This window comes from Cucumis melo, chromosome 8 (genome assembly GCF_025177605.1).
Source record: "Cucumis melo cultivar AY chromosome 8, USDA_Cmelo_AY_1.0, whole genome shotgun sequence".
In the NCBI taxonomy this organism is placed as follows: domain Eukaryota; kingdom Viridiplantae; phylum Streptophyta; class Magnoliopsida; order Cucurbitales; family Cucurbitaceae; genus Cucumis; species Cucumis melo.
This window is the reverse complement of record NC_066864.1, coordinates 8,151,277-8,170,701: the sequence shown is the minus strand read 5'-3', so window position 1 is coordinate 8,170,701 and position 19,425 is coordinate 8,151,277. Positions and strand designations below refer to the sequence as shown.

The 19,425-nt window shown below is 34.1% G+C and overlaps 3 protein-coding genes across 7 annotated transcripts; all 3 read right to left on the bottom strand.

Annotated features, from left to right (window-relative positions):
• Positions 1–2,465: 2,465 nt before the first annotated feature.
• Positions 2,466–7,512, bottom strand: LOC103500908 (protein ORANGE-LIKE, chloroplastic). The gene is made up of 8 exons (XM_008464361.3): positions 6,954–7,512; positions 6,611–6,728; positions 6,372–6,491; positions 5,750–5,836; positions 4,903–4,979; positions 4,670–4,797; positions 3,565–3,701; positions 2,466–2,751 (listed from the first exon to the last, which is right to left on the bottom strand). Exons 1-8 carry the CDS (start codon positions 7,181–7,183, stop codon positions 2,674–2,676), a joined length of 975 nt encoding a protein of 324 aa, XP_008462583.1. The 5' UTR covers positions 7,184–7,512; the 3' UTR covers positions 2,466–2,673.
• Positions 7,513–10,912: 3,400 nt separating this feature from the next.
• Positions 10,913–17,693, bottom strand: LOC103500910 (uncharacterized). 5 transcript variants are annotated; one of them, XM_008464364.3, is made up of 10 exons: positions 17,415–17,693; positions 16,748–16,989; positions 15,928–16,350; positions 15,220–15,367; positions 14,834–15,144; positions 13,178–14,109; positions 12,718–13,061; positions 12,299–12,562; positions 11,997–12,202; positions 10,913–11,806 (listed from the first exon to the last, which is right to left on the bottom strand). In XM_008464364.3, the coding sequence occupies exons 1-10, from the start codon at positions 17,425–17,427 to the stop codon at positions 11,087–11,089; spliced, it is 3,603 nt and encodes a 1,200-aa protein (XP_008462586.1). In that variant the 5' UTR covers positions 17,428–17,693; the 3' UTR covers positions 10,913–11,086. The 5 variants fall into 5 exon arrangements, with proteins under 5 accessions (XP_008462586.1, XP_008462587.1, XP_008462585.1 ...); XM_008464365.3 differs by having other exon boundaries at positions 16,748–16,938; XM_051089093.1 differs by having other exon boundaries at positions 11,354–11,532; positions 11,627–11,806; positions 16,748–17,652.
• Positions 17,694–17,806: 113 nt separating this feature from the next.
• Positions 17,807–19,425, bottom strand: LOC103500909 (uncharacterized). Its single transcript, XM_008464362.3, has 3 exons — positions 18,953–19,425; positions 18,807–18,860; positions 17,807–18,187 (listed from the first exon to the last, which is right to left on the bottom strand). Exons 1-3 carry the CDS (start codon positions 19,268–19,270, stop codon positions 17,954–17,956), a joined length of 606 nt encoding a protein of 201 aa, XP_008462584.1. The 5' UTR covers positions 19,271–19,425; the 3' UTR covers positions 17,807–17,953.

Sequence of the window (19,425 nt, the reverse complement as noted above, 5' to 3'; positions counted from 1 at the left end):
TCTCGTTTGATCCTTTCGGTTGTGAAATTCACGTCGATTTTTGTTGCAATATGCCGATGAGGAGGATGCGATGCGATGCGATTTAATTCGATTCGATTGAATTCGGCCGATTTTACTATTCGATTGGGTGTGGTATGTGAATCTCTTCATCTGAAAATTCAGATTCATATACGATTCGATTCGATGATCCATTTTTCGTCGAAAGTTGTAAAATCAGAGCTGTAATTATGGGATGAAATTGAATTTGTAATTAGTAATTTTACATTTATGTATGAATGTGATTGGTTTAGGTGATTTATTAAAAGTTGTTCAAGTGTTTTTCATGGCAGCTGGCAATGGAGAGAGTAAACGAAGATTACGAGGAATGAACGAACAAGAAAGATGTTAGATTTTTCCATTCTCCATTTTTGGCTATACTTATATAACTTCTCCGAGGTCGCAATTTATTTTACCTAAGTAATTAGAAAACAAAACACACAAATTAACTCACAAATTAGAAAAAAAGAGACATTAAGTTGGTGACCAAACTAAAACTTAAAGTTATGGGCGACAAATAATTGATTATTATAATCCTATGTTATTATAGTTTTGTAATAGGTAATAGTATAAATTCATATATATCCGATCATTTAGAAAAAAAAATCCCAACAACAAGTTAGAAGAAAACTTTTTTTTTTTTTTTATCTTTTTCAAAAATAATATCAGAGATTGATAGATGGAAACGATGACCTAATTTATTATAAGCTAGTATCTAATGATCTAGATTTTGAAAACAATGAGATTTTCATTCTCTCAATTACACTCCTTTATTGCTTTCTCCTTCCCCAACAACAATAGAAGCACAAGAAATCTTCACATCTTTATTCCTCGATAAACAATTGCTAAATAGATAAAAACCCATGTAATCGTGATGAATGAGAAACTGAATCTATGAATGGGCACTAAAAAGCTAAAGCCAAATATTACGCACAGTTTTTTCATTTTTGAAATTGAGGTAAATACTTTGTCTTAGTTTTTTCATTTTTTAAATTGATGTAAATACTTTTGACTTTTTTATATTTTCGAAAAGATCCGTCAGAAATACCATTTAGTTTCTTAAACAAAAGAATGAGACAAACCAAAATGAGGCGTAGTAGTAGCTGGCAGTATTTGGCTTTTTACATTGCGAAGAAAAGTCAAAGTACAGAGAACCAAGAGAAACAAAAATCAATCAATCAATCAATCAAAACTGTGTATATTCTTTTTTACATGAAATGTTCTCCAAATTTCAATGAAATGTTGAGACACTCAAAAGACTCATAACTAGGGTGTCATTTTTTTTCACAATGTACAAAGAAAATTTGAGTCACCAAAATCAAATAACCTACATAGATTAAAAGGTAGGTTCTTCCATTATTTCACATTAATGGTAACGAAACAAAAGAATTAAATCTTCCAAACATTGTCTTATCTTGAATTGAAGATAACGTTTTTAAAGAAAATTTTTGGATTTAATACCCTTATATTTTTTTAAAAGACATATTTACAAAAATAAATTTTCACGGGGGAAAGACTATTTGCAAAAACGGGAGTCCAACCTTAAAGGAGGAAGTGTGACAATAAATAATCCCACAAGGACTTTACTAGTTAAAATATTTTAAGGTTGACATTAATGATGTAACCACCTCCTTATAATTTTTTAGAAATGGTGGCTGATTAATAAAATTAATAGTTGCTTACATGTTGGTTTTGATAGTTATTGTCTTATTGATAACAATCATTGAATGACATGCATTTTACTTTGTTCTTATATATTAAATTACCTTCTTTTTTTTTTAATCAATATTGAATTATATTTTAAGTCAATTCCATTTTAAACTTAAAATAATAGATAAATTTTCTGCAAGTGTCCACAATAACTTGAACTAAACCTTTACATTATTATTTGCAATCACTATTAAGCCTTGGGGTGGTTTATTATATATATATATATATATATATATATATATTGTTGTCATATTACAAAGGAATTGAAATTTCTTTAAAATATTCAAATCTTCACTTCTAAAATTCAGTTATTGTATATAAATTGTTATAAACATATTAAATACGAAATATTTAATTTAAGTTCCTATAAATGAATGAAGCAGCAATTCCTTTGAGAAATAGAAATTTTATGATTTGATAATGCATCTTTTAGAAGCAGATCCATTTATTCTTTTTAATATGTTCAACGTGTGAAGCATTTTCATGAAACTCAGAGAAACCAAAAAAATTATTATCATCATTGTTTTTTCGGTCCAAGAATGTTGTTTGATATTAGAGATCCCACCCCTTTTTAAGAATCAACTCTTTTCTATTAGTAACATAAATAGTCTAAATTAAAAATGCTTAAAATAAAAATGCCAAATAATTATATATTAAAGCATTACAAAGGTTTAATCAATTCTAATAAACACTTTTTTTACTTTGGGAGATTCGAACAGTTTGGTTTAAAGCCGATATTATAAGTATTATGTTGGATATGCTCATTTTGACAATGTTTCTTGGTTCTAAAGTGCTACCTTACCAACATTTCTACCTTTATATATATGTATCTATGTATATATATATCAAATCCAATATTTAAGTGACAAACACGAAAGGAAACTTTGGAAGAAAAAAAAAGTTGCAATGCAAATGACAAGTTTAACCTTAGTCAAATGGGTCGAATCTTGGGTCATGCTCACTTGCCATCAACATCCCCGTGCAAAGACATGTTGGGCACATTACCTGAATCAACATGTAAGTTACCATAAATATAACAAACATACACATGAGTTAACGTACATATAACAAACTCAACCATACAACACTTATGAAAGACTTATATTCATAAATCAATGGAAGAAATTATTCAATGAGGCCACTACAATCTGACTGACAATTTTTTCCATTAGATAAATGAGCAAGAAGAACCTCGAATTTATACCCAATGGTCACTAGAGGCATACTGATTTTTTAATCCATATCAAACAATTATTATGAGACAGACACTATCATGTCAGCCTTTTGAAACAACTTTTCTTTAGAAGCAAGCTAACAAGTAACCCAACACTACAAAATCAAATATTTGACACCAAAACAAGAAACCAACTCAAGGTGAGAGATATGAGGGTGATGGATCTTTGCTCGTCTATAGTTTTGTAAGCTTCTATAAGCCAAATGGTCATGTTGACGGTTAGTACGAGTAAAGAAAACCCCTCTAAGTATTTAGGCCACAAACTTGACGTCATCGACAAAGAAAGCCACCTTCTAGTTATTTCTATTGTGTTCATTGATTTCTTCTCCATAATAATTAAAATATGTACTAGATTTATATCAAGTTGTACAAAAAGAAAACGCTCATTAATGATCATATAAACATTAGATTTAAAAAGAAAAAAGAAGAAGAAGAAGAAGAAGAAGAAGAAGAAGAAGAAAGAAGATGTAAGACATTAGCCAAAAGTTTTAAAAATTATACTTCCAAGTTGTTTTCAAAAGCGATATAGGTAATCTCAACGACTCTTGAATTAATAAAGAATAATTATGATTAAAACTTTGTACCTTTCCTGCACCGGAACAATTGAGACATCTTTGAGTTTTGGGCACTCGTAAAGGGCGGCTAGAAGAAGCAGATAGTGAGATGGGGTCAACATTTAAGCATACGCCACTGGAAGAACATCGAGCACAAGCCAGATACCCTGTCCATAATAAATAAGATTATGAAGGGATGGTTAAAATCTTTTAAGCTAAGGAAAACAATATGGAATTGGTTAACGGACAAAATTAACTTTGCCTACTGTTAATATGTCCTTGACCCTCAAACTTTCGGCATCTAATAGATCATTAAACTTTCAAGTTTGTTTATCAAGCTTTTTGACAAATTTGATATTTTATAGAATTCACATATCTCCAAGATAAAATTAGATGTGAGTTCAGTTAAACATAAAATTCAAATCTATATCTAATAGATCAATTAATTTTTTTTTTTAATATGTTAAGAACCTAACAGATACAAAATTGAAAGTTCAAGAGTCTATTAGATATTTTAAAAGTTCAATGATTAATTAAATACAAAATTGCAAATGTACGCTCAAAAACCTATTAGGCACTTTTGGAAGCTAGAGACCAAGTAGACATGAAACCAGGGTTCAAAAATTAAACAAGGAAAATATTATAGTTAAAACTTTGAAGGTTGTTCAGTTTCAATTCCTATACTTTCACTTGTCCAAATTTAGCCCCCGTAAGTCCTATGAATCTTAAATTTAGTCCCTCAAAATTAAATTTTAGCAAAATTTAGTAAATAATAATAATAATTTTCATGAATAGCATGTGAATATATTTTATGCATTACAGAAATCTTAAAAAGAGAAGAAAAACTCTTGTTGTGAACTAAATTTAAAAATTTATGGAAAGTATAGAGATTAAAATTTGACAATTACGAATTAAAATTGAACAAACTTAAAATTACCAAAACGGTATTTTAATAACTTTAAATTGGGACGAACATAAATTTAAACTTGGATATAAGATCTTTAAATTGAATTGAGAATGTGATTTTATCATACTACAGGAGAATAACAAACATTCGATTCCAAAAGTTCAAAATTAAACTATGAATTGGGCAGCAAAACTAATATATATAGGATCGCTTTAAATTAGAACATACCAGTTCCATGACAATATTTACACCTTTTTTTCTCTTGTTGCTCAACATTGTTAGCTTCAATTAACATCAAGGCCGAAATGACACCTACCGCTCCACCTGAAAATGACGCCACTATGGGATCCACTTGACTGAAATTGAGATTCAAAAAAGGGAAATTGAAGCAAACACGAGAAACAAACGTCGAATTAGCAACAGAATTCAAATTTGGAAAGAAACTGGATTTCACGAAATACCTTAATTGCATAGGCAAATGCATGTTGCGGATGAAATCTTCGTACGAAGTGCCGCCTAATCCCAATTTTAGCTCCAGCTGCCATGGGAAGGATTTTTTCACCAACATTAGATGGTCGGAGGCTCGGAACCACAAATAGATAACCGTCAAATGTAGAAATTTATTGAGCATGATCATCAAGACTTCAATAAGTTAGTTATGCTTTAATTGAAAAAAAGAAATTTCATCACCATCATTCAGAATCGATATCCTACCTTATTCTCCTGAAGCAGTTAATCAGTAAATATTAAATCTATCCAACCCAACTTGTAGCTCGCATGGTAAAGCATACAATATCTGATAAATATCCACTCTCAAGTCCCACATATGAAGAGTTCCTAATAGAAGATATTAAGATACCTTATACTCGATCAAAATCATGTTCTATTATGATTCATATTCTCACGAATCTTAAAAAAAGGGTCATCGTCATCCAAGTATATGTTTTATAATACAAATAAAATCTCTCTATTATTCTCAAGCTCAAAGATTGCGTCCAATGAGGAAAAATATTTTCTGGTTCAGTTTTGATATAAAACTCAAGAAACTACTATTCTCCAAAGAATACCAAAAACATCCATAAAACTAACAATCACAGCTAATAAATCATGCTGGTTTTTAAATTCAAGAAAGACATTTTTGTTTCGTTATTCTGTTTCATCTCTTCATTAACTTTTTGGGCTGGAGTCGAGAAGCAAATAAGAAACAACAACCCACATACAAGGGCAATACGCCATCAACAAGTCTAGAACAATCCGCCAGGGTGAAGAACAAGAGCCAAAAGAAGAGGATGTAAGAAATCAACTTACAGTTGGGGCAATAAAGCCACCAAATACAATTATTCCCCATATAACTGACAAGCTGGTTAAATATTGCTGCTTCAACGTCTTAGGTGTCTGCAAAGGAGGAAGGGAAAAAATCACTTTAGTCAAATATGAATAGATAAAACCCATCAATAAATGACCCTGAGTAACTAAACACAAAAGAGAGAGTGCATCATATAAGACCTTTTTCAGACTTGTTCACAACTGGATAGTAAACACAACTTTAAGTTCTTATGGGAATATAAAAGTAGGTTTCAGTTTTTCCTTCCAAACTATGACAGCAATCATCTAAATTATTTGTGCTGGTTTTAAGTAACAGTCAGGCACTAGCCTAGCATCTTTATTAGTGAAGCCATCTTCTGTAGGATGAGAATGTTTAGATCAAGTTCTCAATGTAGTAATGATCCTGAGCTTCCTGACGCTGGTAGAAAAAACAGCATACAGTGTTTCCTAACAAACGTTGTGCTGCTAGCCTGCCATAACTCAACCCTTGACTTACGAGTCAGAGATTTGAATCTCTCAAACCCCACATTTTCTTCAACTCAAAAAAGAAAAAGAAAATAACTCAATATGTCGTGCTTATACGATAGATAATTTTGCCACTTACCACGTGGGGAAGAAAAGGAATAGATGATGGAATTTCAGGCATTTCATACGCCTCTTCATTGTCATTCTCATCGATAGCTTTTAGATTCTTCAAGCGTTGTTGAATTCGTAATCTTCTAACCTAACCACCGTTCACAAATAATAATTTAGAACTGATAATTCTATCCATTAGGCGATAGCTTTACGCACAAATTACAAGGGAGAAAAAATTGAAGGATCCACTTCCATTTAAAACCTAACCTCTTCCATTAGAAGAAAAATTTTATTACGACGACTCCTTATGTTGTCTTGAATTTCCTGGAATTGCATCTGAACAAAATCCTGAACGGTCTCCGGTCCTTCTATGATACAAAAGTTACTGAAAAGCAGCAACAGAAAAAGAAAATCAATAAATTCCAACACGCACACATGAATTTCATCTACACAGACACCATAAAATAAATCAAACGAACTCCACAAGTAAACCAGTAGCTTCTTCGTAAAATGTTCTTTTCAACTCTCTGTAGATTCACAACCAATTACACATTTCATAGTCGCCAACAAACTTCAACTCCTCAACAACTACTAAACCCGAAAAACTAACCTGGGAGTGTTATCACTATCAGAGGGAACTGAAGCCGACGCGCCATCGGACGAAGAAGCGCAGATGCGCAGCGATCGTCGGGAAGTATTCCTAGAGGATGCATAGAGGGATTTGCAGCATCCATAGTCGATGGATAAGAAAATTGAAGCTCTGCAATGGCGAGAGGGCTTGAAATGTGAAATTGGGAGGGGAAAATGAGAGGAAGGAGCGAAGGTAGAAGGTAGAGACATCGAAAACAGCAAAAGAGAGAGATTAGGAGAGAAGAAAGGGAATTTCGAGGGAGAATTGGAAGAAAAAAGAAGGGGATAGGGCTGATGCGATTGTAAGGATTTAGTTTTGAGAATCGTTTGCCATTCTTGTGCCTACCTAACACTAACGGTTCCCACTTTCCATTTTTTTGTCTTTGCCGAAGAAGAAGATTGAGAGGATTGGCTTAACTGCAGACATTGAGATAGTTTCACTGAACTTAAGCCTCGTTGTGTGGCCGATTGGTTTTTTTTTTTTTTTTTTTTTTTCATTTCTATGTAATTTCTATAAATTTCAAAATTTCATATTGTTTTTGAGATGATACGTTAAAATTTCAAGTCTATTTGTATATATACTATCGAGGTGAACCAAGTTAATTCGAGCTCTTGCTTGCACGCTAGCTCGTTTTTTCTCTAATTTTCTAACTCAATCCAACAAACACAACATTTAACCAAATCCAATCCTTATAGTCTGGGTTGGATAAATTGGGGTGGTCTGGTTATCGGTTTTTTTAATACTCCTATGGTTTGGGTAAATCGAAGTGGTCGGGTTACTGGTTTTTTTAATACTCCTACTCAAAATTTTCGACGAAAATATCCCTAAAATATTGATTTTGACGGATTATCTCTCGAAGATTTATAAAAGAAAAATAATAATAATAATAATTTTAAATTTCTAAATAAATATTTTATAAATCTTAAATATGTCTATTATTTATATCATACTTACATTAGTAACAATTTATTATCTTATGAAATTTTCTACAATATAATGGAAATATCAATTTGATTTTAAACTATTAGAAACAGAAAATTATTGATATTGACGTATATTCAACTTGATGGAAAGCATATATTCACTGTGAAAAACAGAAACAAAGTTTTACTCTAATTGCATTTACAAAAATTTAAAGATTAACATGCATAATCTATCCTAATTAAACGAAATTAGGAATTATCGAAAACATAGCTTTGTAGTTTCCTTAATCCTCCTAATCTCCTCACACACTTGAAGGTGTGACTACAATTAAAGTTGACCTGCTATTCTTCAGACTTAGAATTGGATTTTGGGACTCGTTCTATGAAGGAAGTTTGAGAAAAAGATGAAATTTGGAGGGAGAGATAGGGTTGAGAATTTTTAGAAGATAGAATTTTTTAAAAATAATTTTGTAAAAACAAAATTAACAAAATTGTCAAAAGTTTTCACAAATTTGAAAAAAACACATATTTATAAGCAAATTACATGCAAAAATGCATGTAATTTGTTTATAAAATCTCAACAACTAATATTTCACTGATATTTAGTGAAACTTAGTGGGCTAAGTGTTTACATCTCATGTAGCCACTTATCCCACTAAGTGTTAGTGGAAAAATCCAACATTTTGTTCAAAGGCATTTTGGTCATTTGACCATTAAAGTTAAAATCAAATTGTGACTATTAAAGTCAAAGTCAAACTTTGACTTGTTTTAGTCAAAAGTCAACATTTTGACTTTTTATCATTTTGTTCGTCTTGACTAATTTTGACCTCCGAGCATGAATCCGCATTCATTTTCTGAAATTCAAATCATATTTGAATATAAAGTCGGTCAAAATTTGATTTTTCAAAGTCAAAAGTCAACATTTTGACTTTTTACAGGTTTGATCATTTCCATCAATTCCGAGATTCTGAATATGAATCTGTATTCATATTTTTAACATTTCAATCACATTTAAACATAAAGCTCTATCAAACATATATAGCCGACGACTATATCAAATATATTTGTCGGTTTCTGTCTCTTTATCTAATTCGAACAATTTGAATTATTCCAACGTATTGTTATAAGTTAATTCTGTATGAGCTAGTAGGGGAACCTAATGGACCTATATATCATGAGCTTCAACGATCCGAGATTAATTGGCTAAACTCTTTTAAATCGAGCTAATCAACATTCGTTAACTAATGGGTCATTCCACTAAAATCTCGTAGTTGCACTCTCCTCACTATAGATATATTTCTGTTCATCTGATATAACAATGATCAGTAAGTTAATCCTTCGCAGGTTGTTCGTAACCTCAGTTGGGTCAAAGTACCGTTTTATCCTCGAGATTACATATTGTTTCTTAAGTCTTACTGATCCACTATTAAACAATTGGTTTAAGGTAAAATCTATAAACTGAATGCCTCTCGAGCCAATGAGAGGGTGGGGGTCCTTGTTCAAGACTTGAATTCAGTCCTTAAGGAAACAATCTATCTACTAACCCAAAAAACGGGTAGAAGTGAATTTCGCCTTGCACCCTATGTCTATAGTTATCCACTCGCTCTTACCCTTGAAATGGGAGGCTTGTTTTGCCAGCGTAGTTGGCTATCCACTTGGTCAGCATCATTGGTAGGAGTGAATCCACCTTGCACCCTATGTCTATATCTATCCACTCGGTCTTACCCTTGAAATTGGAGGCTTGTTGGACCAGCGTTGTTGGCTATCTCCTTGTTGGGCCAACGTCGTTGGTAGGAGTGAATTCTACTTTGCACCCTATGTCTATATCTATCCACTCAGCCTTACCCTTGAAATGGAAGACTTGTTGGGCCAGCGTCGTTGAGCTACCCTCACCCATGCAGATCTAAGGATAATACCGTTTGAACAGAAGTTCATAGTTAGCCTAGGATTAAGATTAAGTTACCTAGGTCATAAAAGATTGAAATAGTCAGTTTTATATAGTCAACAGTGTTATAACTTAAAAGTGACTATTTCATGGTTCAAATGTTATATAAACTCTTTACATAGGATACCCCACTTCCATGTCTCTACATGAACGAATTAAAATCACATCGTTTGTACTAATTATAAAGCGGGTCGCATTCATAATGTTTTCAAAATAAGACGTTTAACTTTATTCATACATTGTAGACCGTTTGGGCTATATATTCGAAATTGATCCACGTTTATGTCTCTATGTAAAGTTTTAAGTCTATACTAGATAGCCTCTAGACTTTATTTTACTTAGATTAAAGATTATAGTATTCTAATTTCACAAATAAGTTTTCAATAACCAATTTATTGAGTATAATATTATTTAAACTCCAAACTATGAGTTTTATGATAAAAATTCCAACCGAGCTGACCTAAGAACATGGAGGATGAATTTGATTTAATCTCCCATCCCACACATGATAAAAAGAAGTCGCATCAAATGTCAATATCTGTAAAAGGTTAAACACGGATAAAAATTGAAAACTCAAGCTATTGTTTACTATTAATATATTTATTGTGTATATTATATTAGAGGAATGTTATCTTATTATTATTTTTTATATTTTATAAATTCTTTTACAATATAATAGAGAATATTGATTCATGTTGAAAAATGTATGTTGGTGACTTTTTTTAGAACCGTTTCGGTGAAAAATTAATACCATGAATTTAATATAAGCATTTTCCATTTATAAATTCGTTTTCATGTTGAGGAAATTGAAAATGAATCTTATATTGGCTTCGGATAGGTTTATCACCGTCCGTTTTTCTTAGGACTCCCGCTTTACACCGTTTCTCTCTAAACAAGAATTGCTGGTCCCATTTTTATCAAATTAAATGATATATTATTTTCTAAGAATATAAATTTACATATAAGCAAATGCACATTGTTTTCTGTATCATTTAATTTTTCTTTCCTTTTAACTTTGAAATATCCCAATTCATTTTTGGTTGCATCCATACATATAACAAGATAAAATCTTTTAACAAAAAATGAAATTCTATATTCAAAAAATAAAATCTTTTAACAAACCACGTCATTTTCTAGTTCAATAATAGGTGGAGTGAAGATTCAAACTTCCGACATCTTCACTATTATTGTAATGTCTTGATTGGATAAGCAACATTTAAGATGGCTTTACACGTTGAAAATTTTCAAGTGAAGAATGGAAACAATAACAAAACAAAAAGACATAAGAACATCCAAGTAATGACCCAAGGGGAAAACCAAGTAGCAAAGCCCCCATACTCATCATGAGGATCTTCACTCCAAGACAATGCCTCCCCCCTACTGCATCTCTTTTTGGCTTCACCAGTGATTGCACCTTCATTTTCAGCTAATTTAATATGTGACACGATGTGAGGGAATACTTCTTTACAAGACTTCTCTCCAATCAACAGATCGGAATGGCCATAACCATTCACAACCACCCTTTCATGTCTGAATTTTGGCTGATGCAACTTCATGTACTTGTTGGCCAGAAAGGAAGTGAGAGGACTTACCAGAAGACTCCTTCCACCTGATATGTATAGCGTTGGAAATGCCATTCTCTCTGGATGTATCAAGTAATTGTTATTCCCTTTGTCGTCAACGATGAAACCTGCTTTGCAAATTTTTCTGAGGTGAGGAAATGCTGCCATGGGGAGCACTGTGGAGCTTTCCTTGTTCAACCAGTGATGAACAGAAGGACTCACATTTTCGTGCCAAAATGTGTTGCCAAATATGCCGGAGAAGACTTCACATTCATTGCACGTGCACCTCTCATATCGTGGTAACAAATAGGCTATCAATTTTAGGAGCTGGTGCCTTCTGCTGATACTAGATGTTCCCAAGAGAGGGAGAATCTTGTTCTTGCCAAGTATAGCCATGGAGATCTGCATATAAGATTCAAAAAGCGCCAAAATATACTTACTTAGTCTTTCATTGACCCAAAGATCGATGAAAGTGAGAGTTGTCTAATTAAGATGTGTAGTCTAGACATCTTTCGGATCCTAATCAATCACATTTTGACACTCTTATTCAGAAAAGTAAGAACTCGAGCGAATATTAGAAAGTTGTACTCACTGGGACCACAGGAAGCCACATTTTGACCATCGACAATAAGGTTAGCACGAAAAACATTGAAGAGTTGGTACAAGAGAGAGAGGCCACACAAGAACTAGAGACATGTCCTCCCATGAGAGAAATGTGTGATGCCAACCCTCCAACACAATGTGCAACAACGTGTACTTTTCTGCACGACCCATCCATTTCTAGGATCTTGTTGATTGCTGCAGAAATAAATGAAAGACAAAAAAGCTCAATGAAAACAAAGTAATGTTGGTACTGAAAAAATCCGAGCAGTTAATTTTTTCTGAACATATTACCAGCAGGGATGTCAAATCTGCCAACATCTGCTATTGTGAAGTCATTAGAAGGATTTAGAGGGTGTAATCTAGATTGCAATAGCCAAACATCGTGCCCTTCTCCAAGTAAAGTTCTAGCTAAATCAATGGGTTCTGTTGGTAGATAGTAACTCTCTGTTGAATAGCCATTAATCAGGATAACTGGATTACGTTGTTTTCCTTCTCGAACCCTCGATGGATATTGGGCACAGCTAAACTTTGTGCAACTAATGGTAATTCCATCTTCTGCACAATGCATACGACAATGGCTGAGACTAGTTGAAAATCAAAGCAAGACAAAGAAATGAACATTGACATCTTAAAAACGGTAATTAATATTTTCTTCCAGGAAGTCTTTTCAAGTTTCAGTACTGCACAAAGCCATTAACCTTAGTTAGTACCTGTTGTTATTTCAATACGAGAAGTATATCCACAAAGGTTTTCTAAGAACCCCATTGGTGTTGAGTTTTTGTATGTCAACCGTGGTATCTGTAAGATATAGGTTCTCACAAAAGTTTTTAACAAAAGACTAATGAATTGTCCTCTCTTTTTTCCCTTAAGGCTTAAGAAACTCTTGAGAAGTTCTAAAATTGAGATGCTAAGTTCCCCTTCTAAAATGGAAACATCATTCATCGAATGGTTTTCTGAAACCTTTTCAATTCTCACTTGCAGAGTTGTTGTCTCTCGCCAAGCATATAAACCAAAGAGATAAGGATTCAAGGTCTTCTTCCCCTTCAGAATATATCTGCATTTTAACTTTTTAGAATAAAATATAGTTCTACAGGGCATAACAATGTTATCCATAATATAGATGATAAGTGGTATGGAAGTAGAATACATCAAACAAACTTAAACTCCCACCTTGCACCAGAAGAAGCTGCAAGGAGAAGATCATAAGTCATATACTGAGTGAAGGGAGTTCTGCAACCAGTATCACACAAATTGACTTCCCCGTCGATAATGTATAGGTTGTCCTTCTCAATGCCCCGAAATTCGACATATCCACCAACCTTTCCTCTAAGAAGTGGATGACATTCTCCAAGACTTTCTTTTGATTGATTGAAATCTTTCCAACTCTCAGGGTTCATCTTCATTATGAGAAAAATGGCACAAGGCATTCCGCCCACATAACCCTTCATGGTTTCTTTAACCATGACTATTGATCTCTGGGATCTATTTGTATTTGTTTTAGGCGTAGAATGCTTGTTATCATTGATAGCAGAAAGCTCAATGCCACGTTGGCACTCGTACTTGAGAATATCACTCACAAGATGCTTGCTTACATGTTCAGAAACAATTGTGATTGTAAAAGACGGGTTTACACCAACAGAACGTGGAATTAATGAAGCGTCGCAAACATAGAGTCCTGGATGCACAGAAGCAGGATTCTGGAGATCAAAAACCTGACCACTGGCATTGCAAACACCACGAGAAGGATCAGATGCCACATTGCACCCACCTAAATGATGAACTGATGTGCTTCGGTACCTTGGAATGAAAAGAACTCCCCCTAACTTTTTTGTGATTCTTTGGAAGACATTTACTTTTTGTGGTAGTAAAGAATCAAGTGGTGGAAAGAAAGAAACTTTATCTGTGTCCCTCTGCAACATAATTTTCCCATCGCCCTTGTCATAACCCATTGCGTTTAGAACAATTGCTTGGCTGGCTTTGAAGCTTAGGACTTGTTTCAACTTATCTAAAATTCCATGAAAGAACCAGTAGCCATTGGGCCATCCATAAGTGGTAACGCCTTTAAAAAGCAGGTTAGGATAAGCCGAAGGAAGCACTGCACTCTATGGCACAAGGAAAAAGAATTCAGTTAAAACTCAACAGAGCAATTTTTACAACTCAAAAGGACATTTTATGAACATAAATCAACCATTTGAATTTAAAATAAAAAAAGGACAAAAAATCCAAGCATGCAGGAAAAAAGTAAACGTTATTTGGGCTCAATGTCATTCATAGGAAAAGAAGTAATATTTAAGAGCAAACTATGGTTAACGGTTCGGTATCTCATCGCAAATTATAACTATAGTGGATGCCTTTTTCAATCAATTCAATGGCTCATCATTATAATACAGGATGTCTTCTCCAATAAGCCATCGTTCTTTTTGTAGATCTGCGAGAATGGTGAGTGAGCAACCAATTATCTTGACATGCCCAAGCGACTTGAGAGGCAATCCTTAAATAACTAGTTTCCAGGAAAGACGGGTGATCTATCAATTATTTTGGCATGCCTGTGAGAGGTAAGGCAATCCTAAAACCCTTAGTTTCTACTTTCTAGAAACATTGGTTCAAAAAGATCATAAATTATCGATAAACGGAAAAATTTTCAAGTTTTTATAGGAGATCCCTAGATTACTCTCGTGCAAGTCATTTGCTAATTGGTTACTTAGACCAGACTATCCAGTTTTCTCCATCCCCATTCATGGCAAATGAAGTTAACGATATCCTTAAGGACCTTTCCAAAGGAGCTAAAAGGGATTGGATATTATCATCATATTTATAGAATTCTACCTCCAATGATCTAAAGCCCAATATTTCCAGGTGAGAATCGAGCTTTTGCATGTAAAGACATTTATGCACCTGAATTGTGAATCCCAATGAAGAAGTGTACGAAGAAGAGATAGACGGTCCTGGCCGTTCATGAAAAGCTTTTTTCCATAGCTGCTCTCTAGATAACCCATAACCATTCAAGGGTGCAGGACTCCCAGCAAGGTAGGCCACAGCATTTCCATTACAGCTAAATCCGCAGCCAAGTGCTTCAGAAACTTTTAGTCCTCTCATTTGAGACCGAAAGAGTATCTCAGTTGTACCAAAAACTCCAGCTGAGAAGAAAAGATTAAAATGTAAGTAATCGTAAAAAGTCTTTCAAGTAATCAAATATCTTGCTTCTTCCTTACCCGAAAGGATTACAAAATCACAGGCTATAAAGTCAATCTCATTCAAGTAAACAGACCATCTTCTTTTTTGGGAGGTTCTGCCTTCTTGGTTAGGTGAATTTTTTACGACATACTGAACCTGACACGTAGTATGAACAACACATCCTGCCTACGAAAAGGAAAAGGACAGATTTCAATCATAGTGCTAATGATACATAAAACATGTTGTCTAGACATTATCCCATCAAACATGAGTAAATTCCTTGTTTAGAAAATTGAACAATGATGTAATGAAAAGAAAAGTCAGTGATTAAACAATTGACTTCAATTCCATGTCAGCCGAGCAACACTTGTGGTATTGCCAAACCTACATAATACAACTATTAAAAGTAGTTACATCCTAGGAGTTAGATGGTAGAAGAACAAGCTTGCAGGGGAATAAGACGAGCACAATGAAATGAATAGAATAGGTGTTAAGTAAAGGGGAAAGGGGGAGCCACTGCACACATTAGTACTTCGCAGAAGTTAATCATTGCTAGTCTTGTTGTATTTCAATGATCAATATAATTTTTGGTATAAAAGTTCCGGAAATCCTTCTTGTAACTTTTATTGATCAGCAATCTTCTATCTTATCAAAAGAAAAGCTCTTATGTACATGACACGTATTAAATGTACATACACATATATATGAGGGTGGATTTAGTAAATGAAATGCAGTGGAAAAAGTACCTGGATGGCTGTCAGTAAATAATTTTTGTCGGTTGAACTCTTGGCATTGTAAGGACATCCAGCAAGGCAATTTCCACAAGCTAAGCAGTTACCCCGCTGTTGGATTTTCCTTGAATTAGACAGTGATTCCTCAAGATCGAAGTTAATGCTAAGATTCAGCGAAGACTCAAAACATCCTTCAATCTCTTCGTCAACAATTTCATCTAAAACTTTGGCCGAAGGAAACTTGATGGGAATACTTTGAACCTTCAACATGGCTGTTGCAGCAGATTCACAGAAATTCCAATCCCTTTCCCATTCTTTTGGCCAGTTTGGATCCCTTCTAACAAGAACCGGGGTTGGAACCATCACTCCAGCATTCACTAGCGAACCTCCCCCTAGCCCACAGGCTACAGTAGCTATAGAATCATTTTGTTCGAATACCTAAAATTCAAAACATTTTATAAATATTCAATTACAAACTAATTAGTTTCTGTAGATGTAATGTATGATCTGGTTTAACTTTAAGCAACTCCTTTAGATAGTGATTGTCCCATAACTATATACAGATGTATAATAAGCAATAACTTCAAAGCCACTCTTTCAATATATCCAAATAATTAAAAGTTGCATTGCATGGCACTGCACATCTCTGGTTTTTCATGAGATCGTAAAATAAAAAATTTAATCATGATTACTTCATGACTCCCTAAAATATCATAAACTTGATTCATATCCTTATGTATGCATCATATATGCATACAAGTCATTTTCTTCATACTCACTCTGAATCTCAAAGGAACAACAATAGAATAACACTTAATAGTACGAACATAATTACCTGAAATAATGCATCTTTGGGACCAAAGCTTATGCCTAAATTGCGATTTTCCATCCTCACAGCCGAAGTTATGTTCATGCTGTCAGTAACGAAATCCTGAGATTCCCATTTGCGGCCTTTCTCAAGTAAACAAACTTTTATTCCTGCCATAGACATCCGACATGCAGCAACAGAACCACCATATCCTGACCCTATAACAATTGCATCGAAACCATTCTCCACTTCATCACCACGCATCACATCTGCAGTTTTCAGTTCTTCCATTTCTTTAGGTTAAGAAAGTTGTGAAAAGTTCATTCCAATGGTCTATTTAAGTATGCCATAGAAAGCAGATAAAACAGAAAAGAATGTTCATATTTATTGCAGTTGGTAAACTATATAGGCCCCCTTTGGTAACCAATTTGCTTTTTTATTTTTATTTTTGAAAATTAAGCCTATTTCTTTTCCATGTCTTACAAAGATTTACATCTTTCTCAATGGTTGAATTTTTAGCCAAATTCCAAAAATAAAAACAACTTTTTGAAAGCTACTTTTTTTAGTTTTCAAATTTTGGCTTAATTTTTTAAACCATTGGTAGAATGTAGTTTACAAAGGAAGAAAGTTGAAGGTGTAAGTAGTGTTTATAGGCTTAATCTTCACAAACAAAAACAAAAAGTAAAATGGTTACCAAATGGGACCATAAATGGCTGCTCGTAGCTGTCGTCATTTTTCCCCTTCTAAGCACGTTGTTCTCGTTTTCTGCCTTGGCAGGGAGTGCAATGGCCAACACCAACACAACAGCTAACTTTAATTTCAGTGTGAATAAACCAAATACTGATACTTCAAACAAACTTCCTTGTTTTTAGCTTTCTTGATGGCATGTTTCCCATGTCTCCATCAACAATTTGTGGATATTCCAAAAGTGGAAAGCAAGTGTTGTGCATTCTAGATCAGTAGAGGACAACTGAAAGGTCAGCATTATGCTGTCATGCTGTTTTTATTTAAGAGGATCTTATATCGTAGTTTTCTGAATGAGACTAAAGCCATAAGAAATAATTTTCTAAATCAAGCCACATTGAATTAGGACATGAACATATATATATATATATATATATATATATGAGAGCCAGATCATACATTGAAGTGAACCTTCACTGACAGTCATTTACATTACCTAATGACAGAAGAAAAGATAAGTTTGTTTCATTTACATAAACAAATATTAACTCATACTCTAGAAATTTCAACTGATTTTTTCAAAGCACCCAAAAGACTCCTCATAATTCTCGGTTCACCAGGAGGTGACTGGTCCTTTAAGCGTCCATTTCTTATGGCCCGAAAAATTGGACTAGTACTGGCAGTAGCAGGGAAAACCAAGCAATCTATATACACGAGAACTTCTGTCTTTCCGTCTCCAATTGTGATAAAACCAAGTCTAACTCCACTGGGTATTTTGTCAACCTGTTTGATTTTCATGAAAAATAAGTTCCCGCTAGAGCTTTTGCTGAGAAAGGTAATCAACTTATTATGTACGAAAACTCCCCATATCTTATGCATAGCAAATATTAAGAACGTGTAGACCAAAATAAAGCAAAGCCTTGTCTAGTTGTTAATTTCACAGTTCAAAATTATAAGGTGTAAATGTATTTGTCTCATTGCGCTAGGCAATGCTAATCAAGAGTCGCTCTGTAATTCTATTCACAAGAGAACAATTATTAGGATGATTATATCGTCATATAAATACATATAAAGAATCCATAAAACAGAAAGAACAAAAAGAACAGCTTTTGAACTTTTTTTTCTTTTTTGACCTATTACTCAATCCGGTCCTAAAATGTCCTGTTGTTTGGGTTTTGTCAATATTAAATCCAGTCAACTTCCTGCTCCTAGTTTTATATCGGCATTACCAAAGAGCCTCTTGGCTTTTCGTTGGCGACAGTATTCTCTTATGTAAAATTGGCCGGCATCATTAACTATGATCGAGCATGATGACGTCTAGCTTCCTTACAGAACCTCTAACATTACTTTATCGTTTAAAAATTGTAATCAGTAACCCACGTAATGCAAGCCCATTACTCACCTTCAATGGCACTGGAAGTGGCAAGTTAGCTCCCTGGCAAAGACTATTGGCCCACTGTTGCAATCCAAACAGCCAAGAAATCATTTACCTAGTATACCCTTCATGGGTTATTGAAGTAGGGAAAAGGGGAGAAAATTTTGACCTACTTGAAAGAGTAAGACCTGAAACCTAGCAATGTCAGTGTCCAAAGGCAATTTCATAGTCCCAAGGGATACTCCATCTTCAGGGTCATCTTCTGAGGGCACAATGTCGTTGTTCTCATCCGAAGACTTGGGCACCAGATTGGAAATCCTGTGGCATGGACCTGAGAATTGGGAGAAAGTGGAGATTTGGCGATGCCGCGTGTTCGAAGCGAAGAAAACCAGTGACGGATTATGAGACGGCATTGGAGAGAGAACACATGGGCGAGAATTGACATTTGGGTGACGAAAGAATTGGTTTGTTGAATAAGAAATGGCGTCCATTGATGGATTTGATTACGAAGAAGCAACAGGGAAAAGGAGCTGAGAGAAAGATAAGGAAGATGATTGGAAATTAGGAGAAGATAGTGTTTCAGCTATGGGTTTGACGGTTGGTCGGTATTTTTCTTTTTTCTTTTTTCTTTTTTTGAGAAAATATG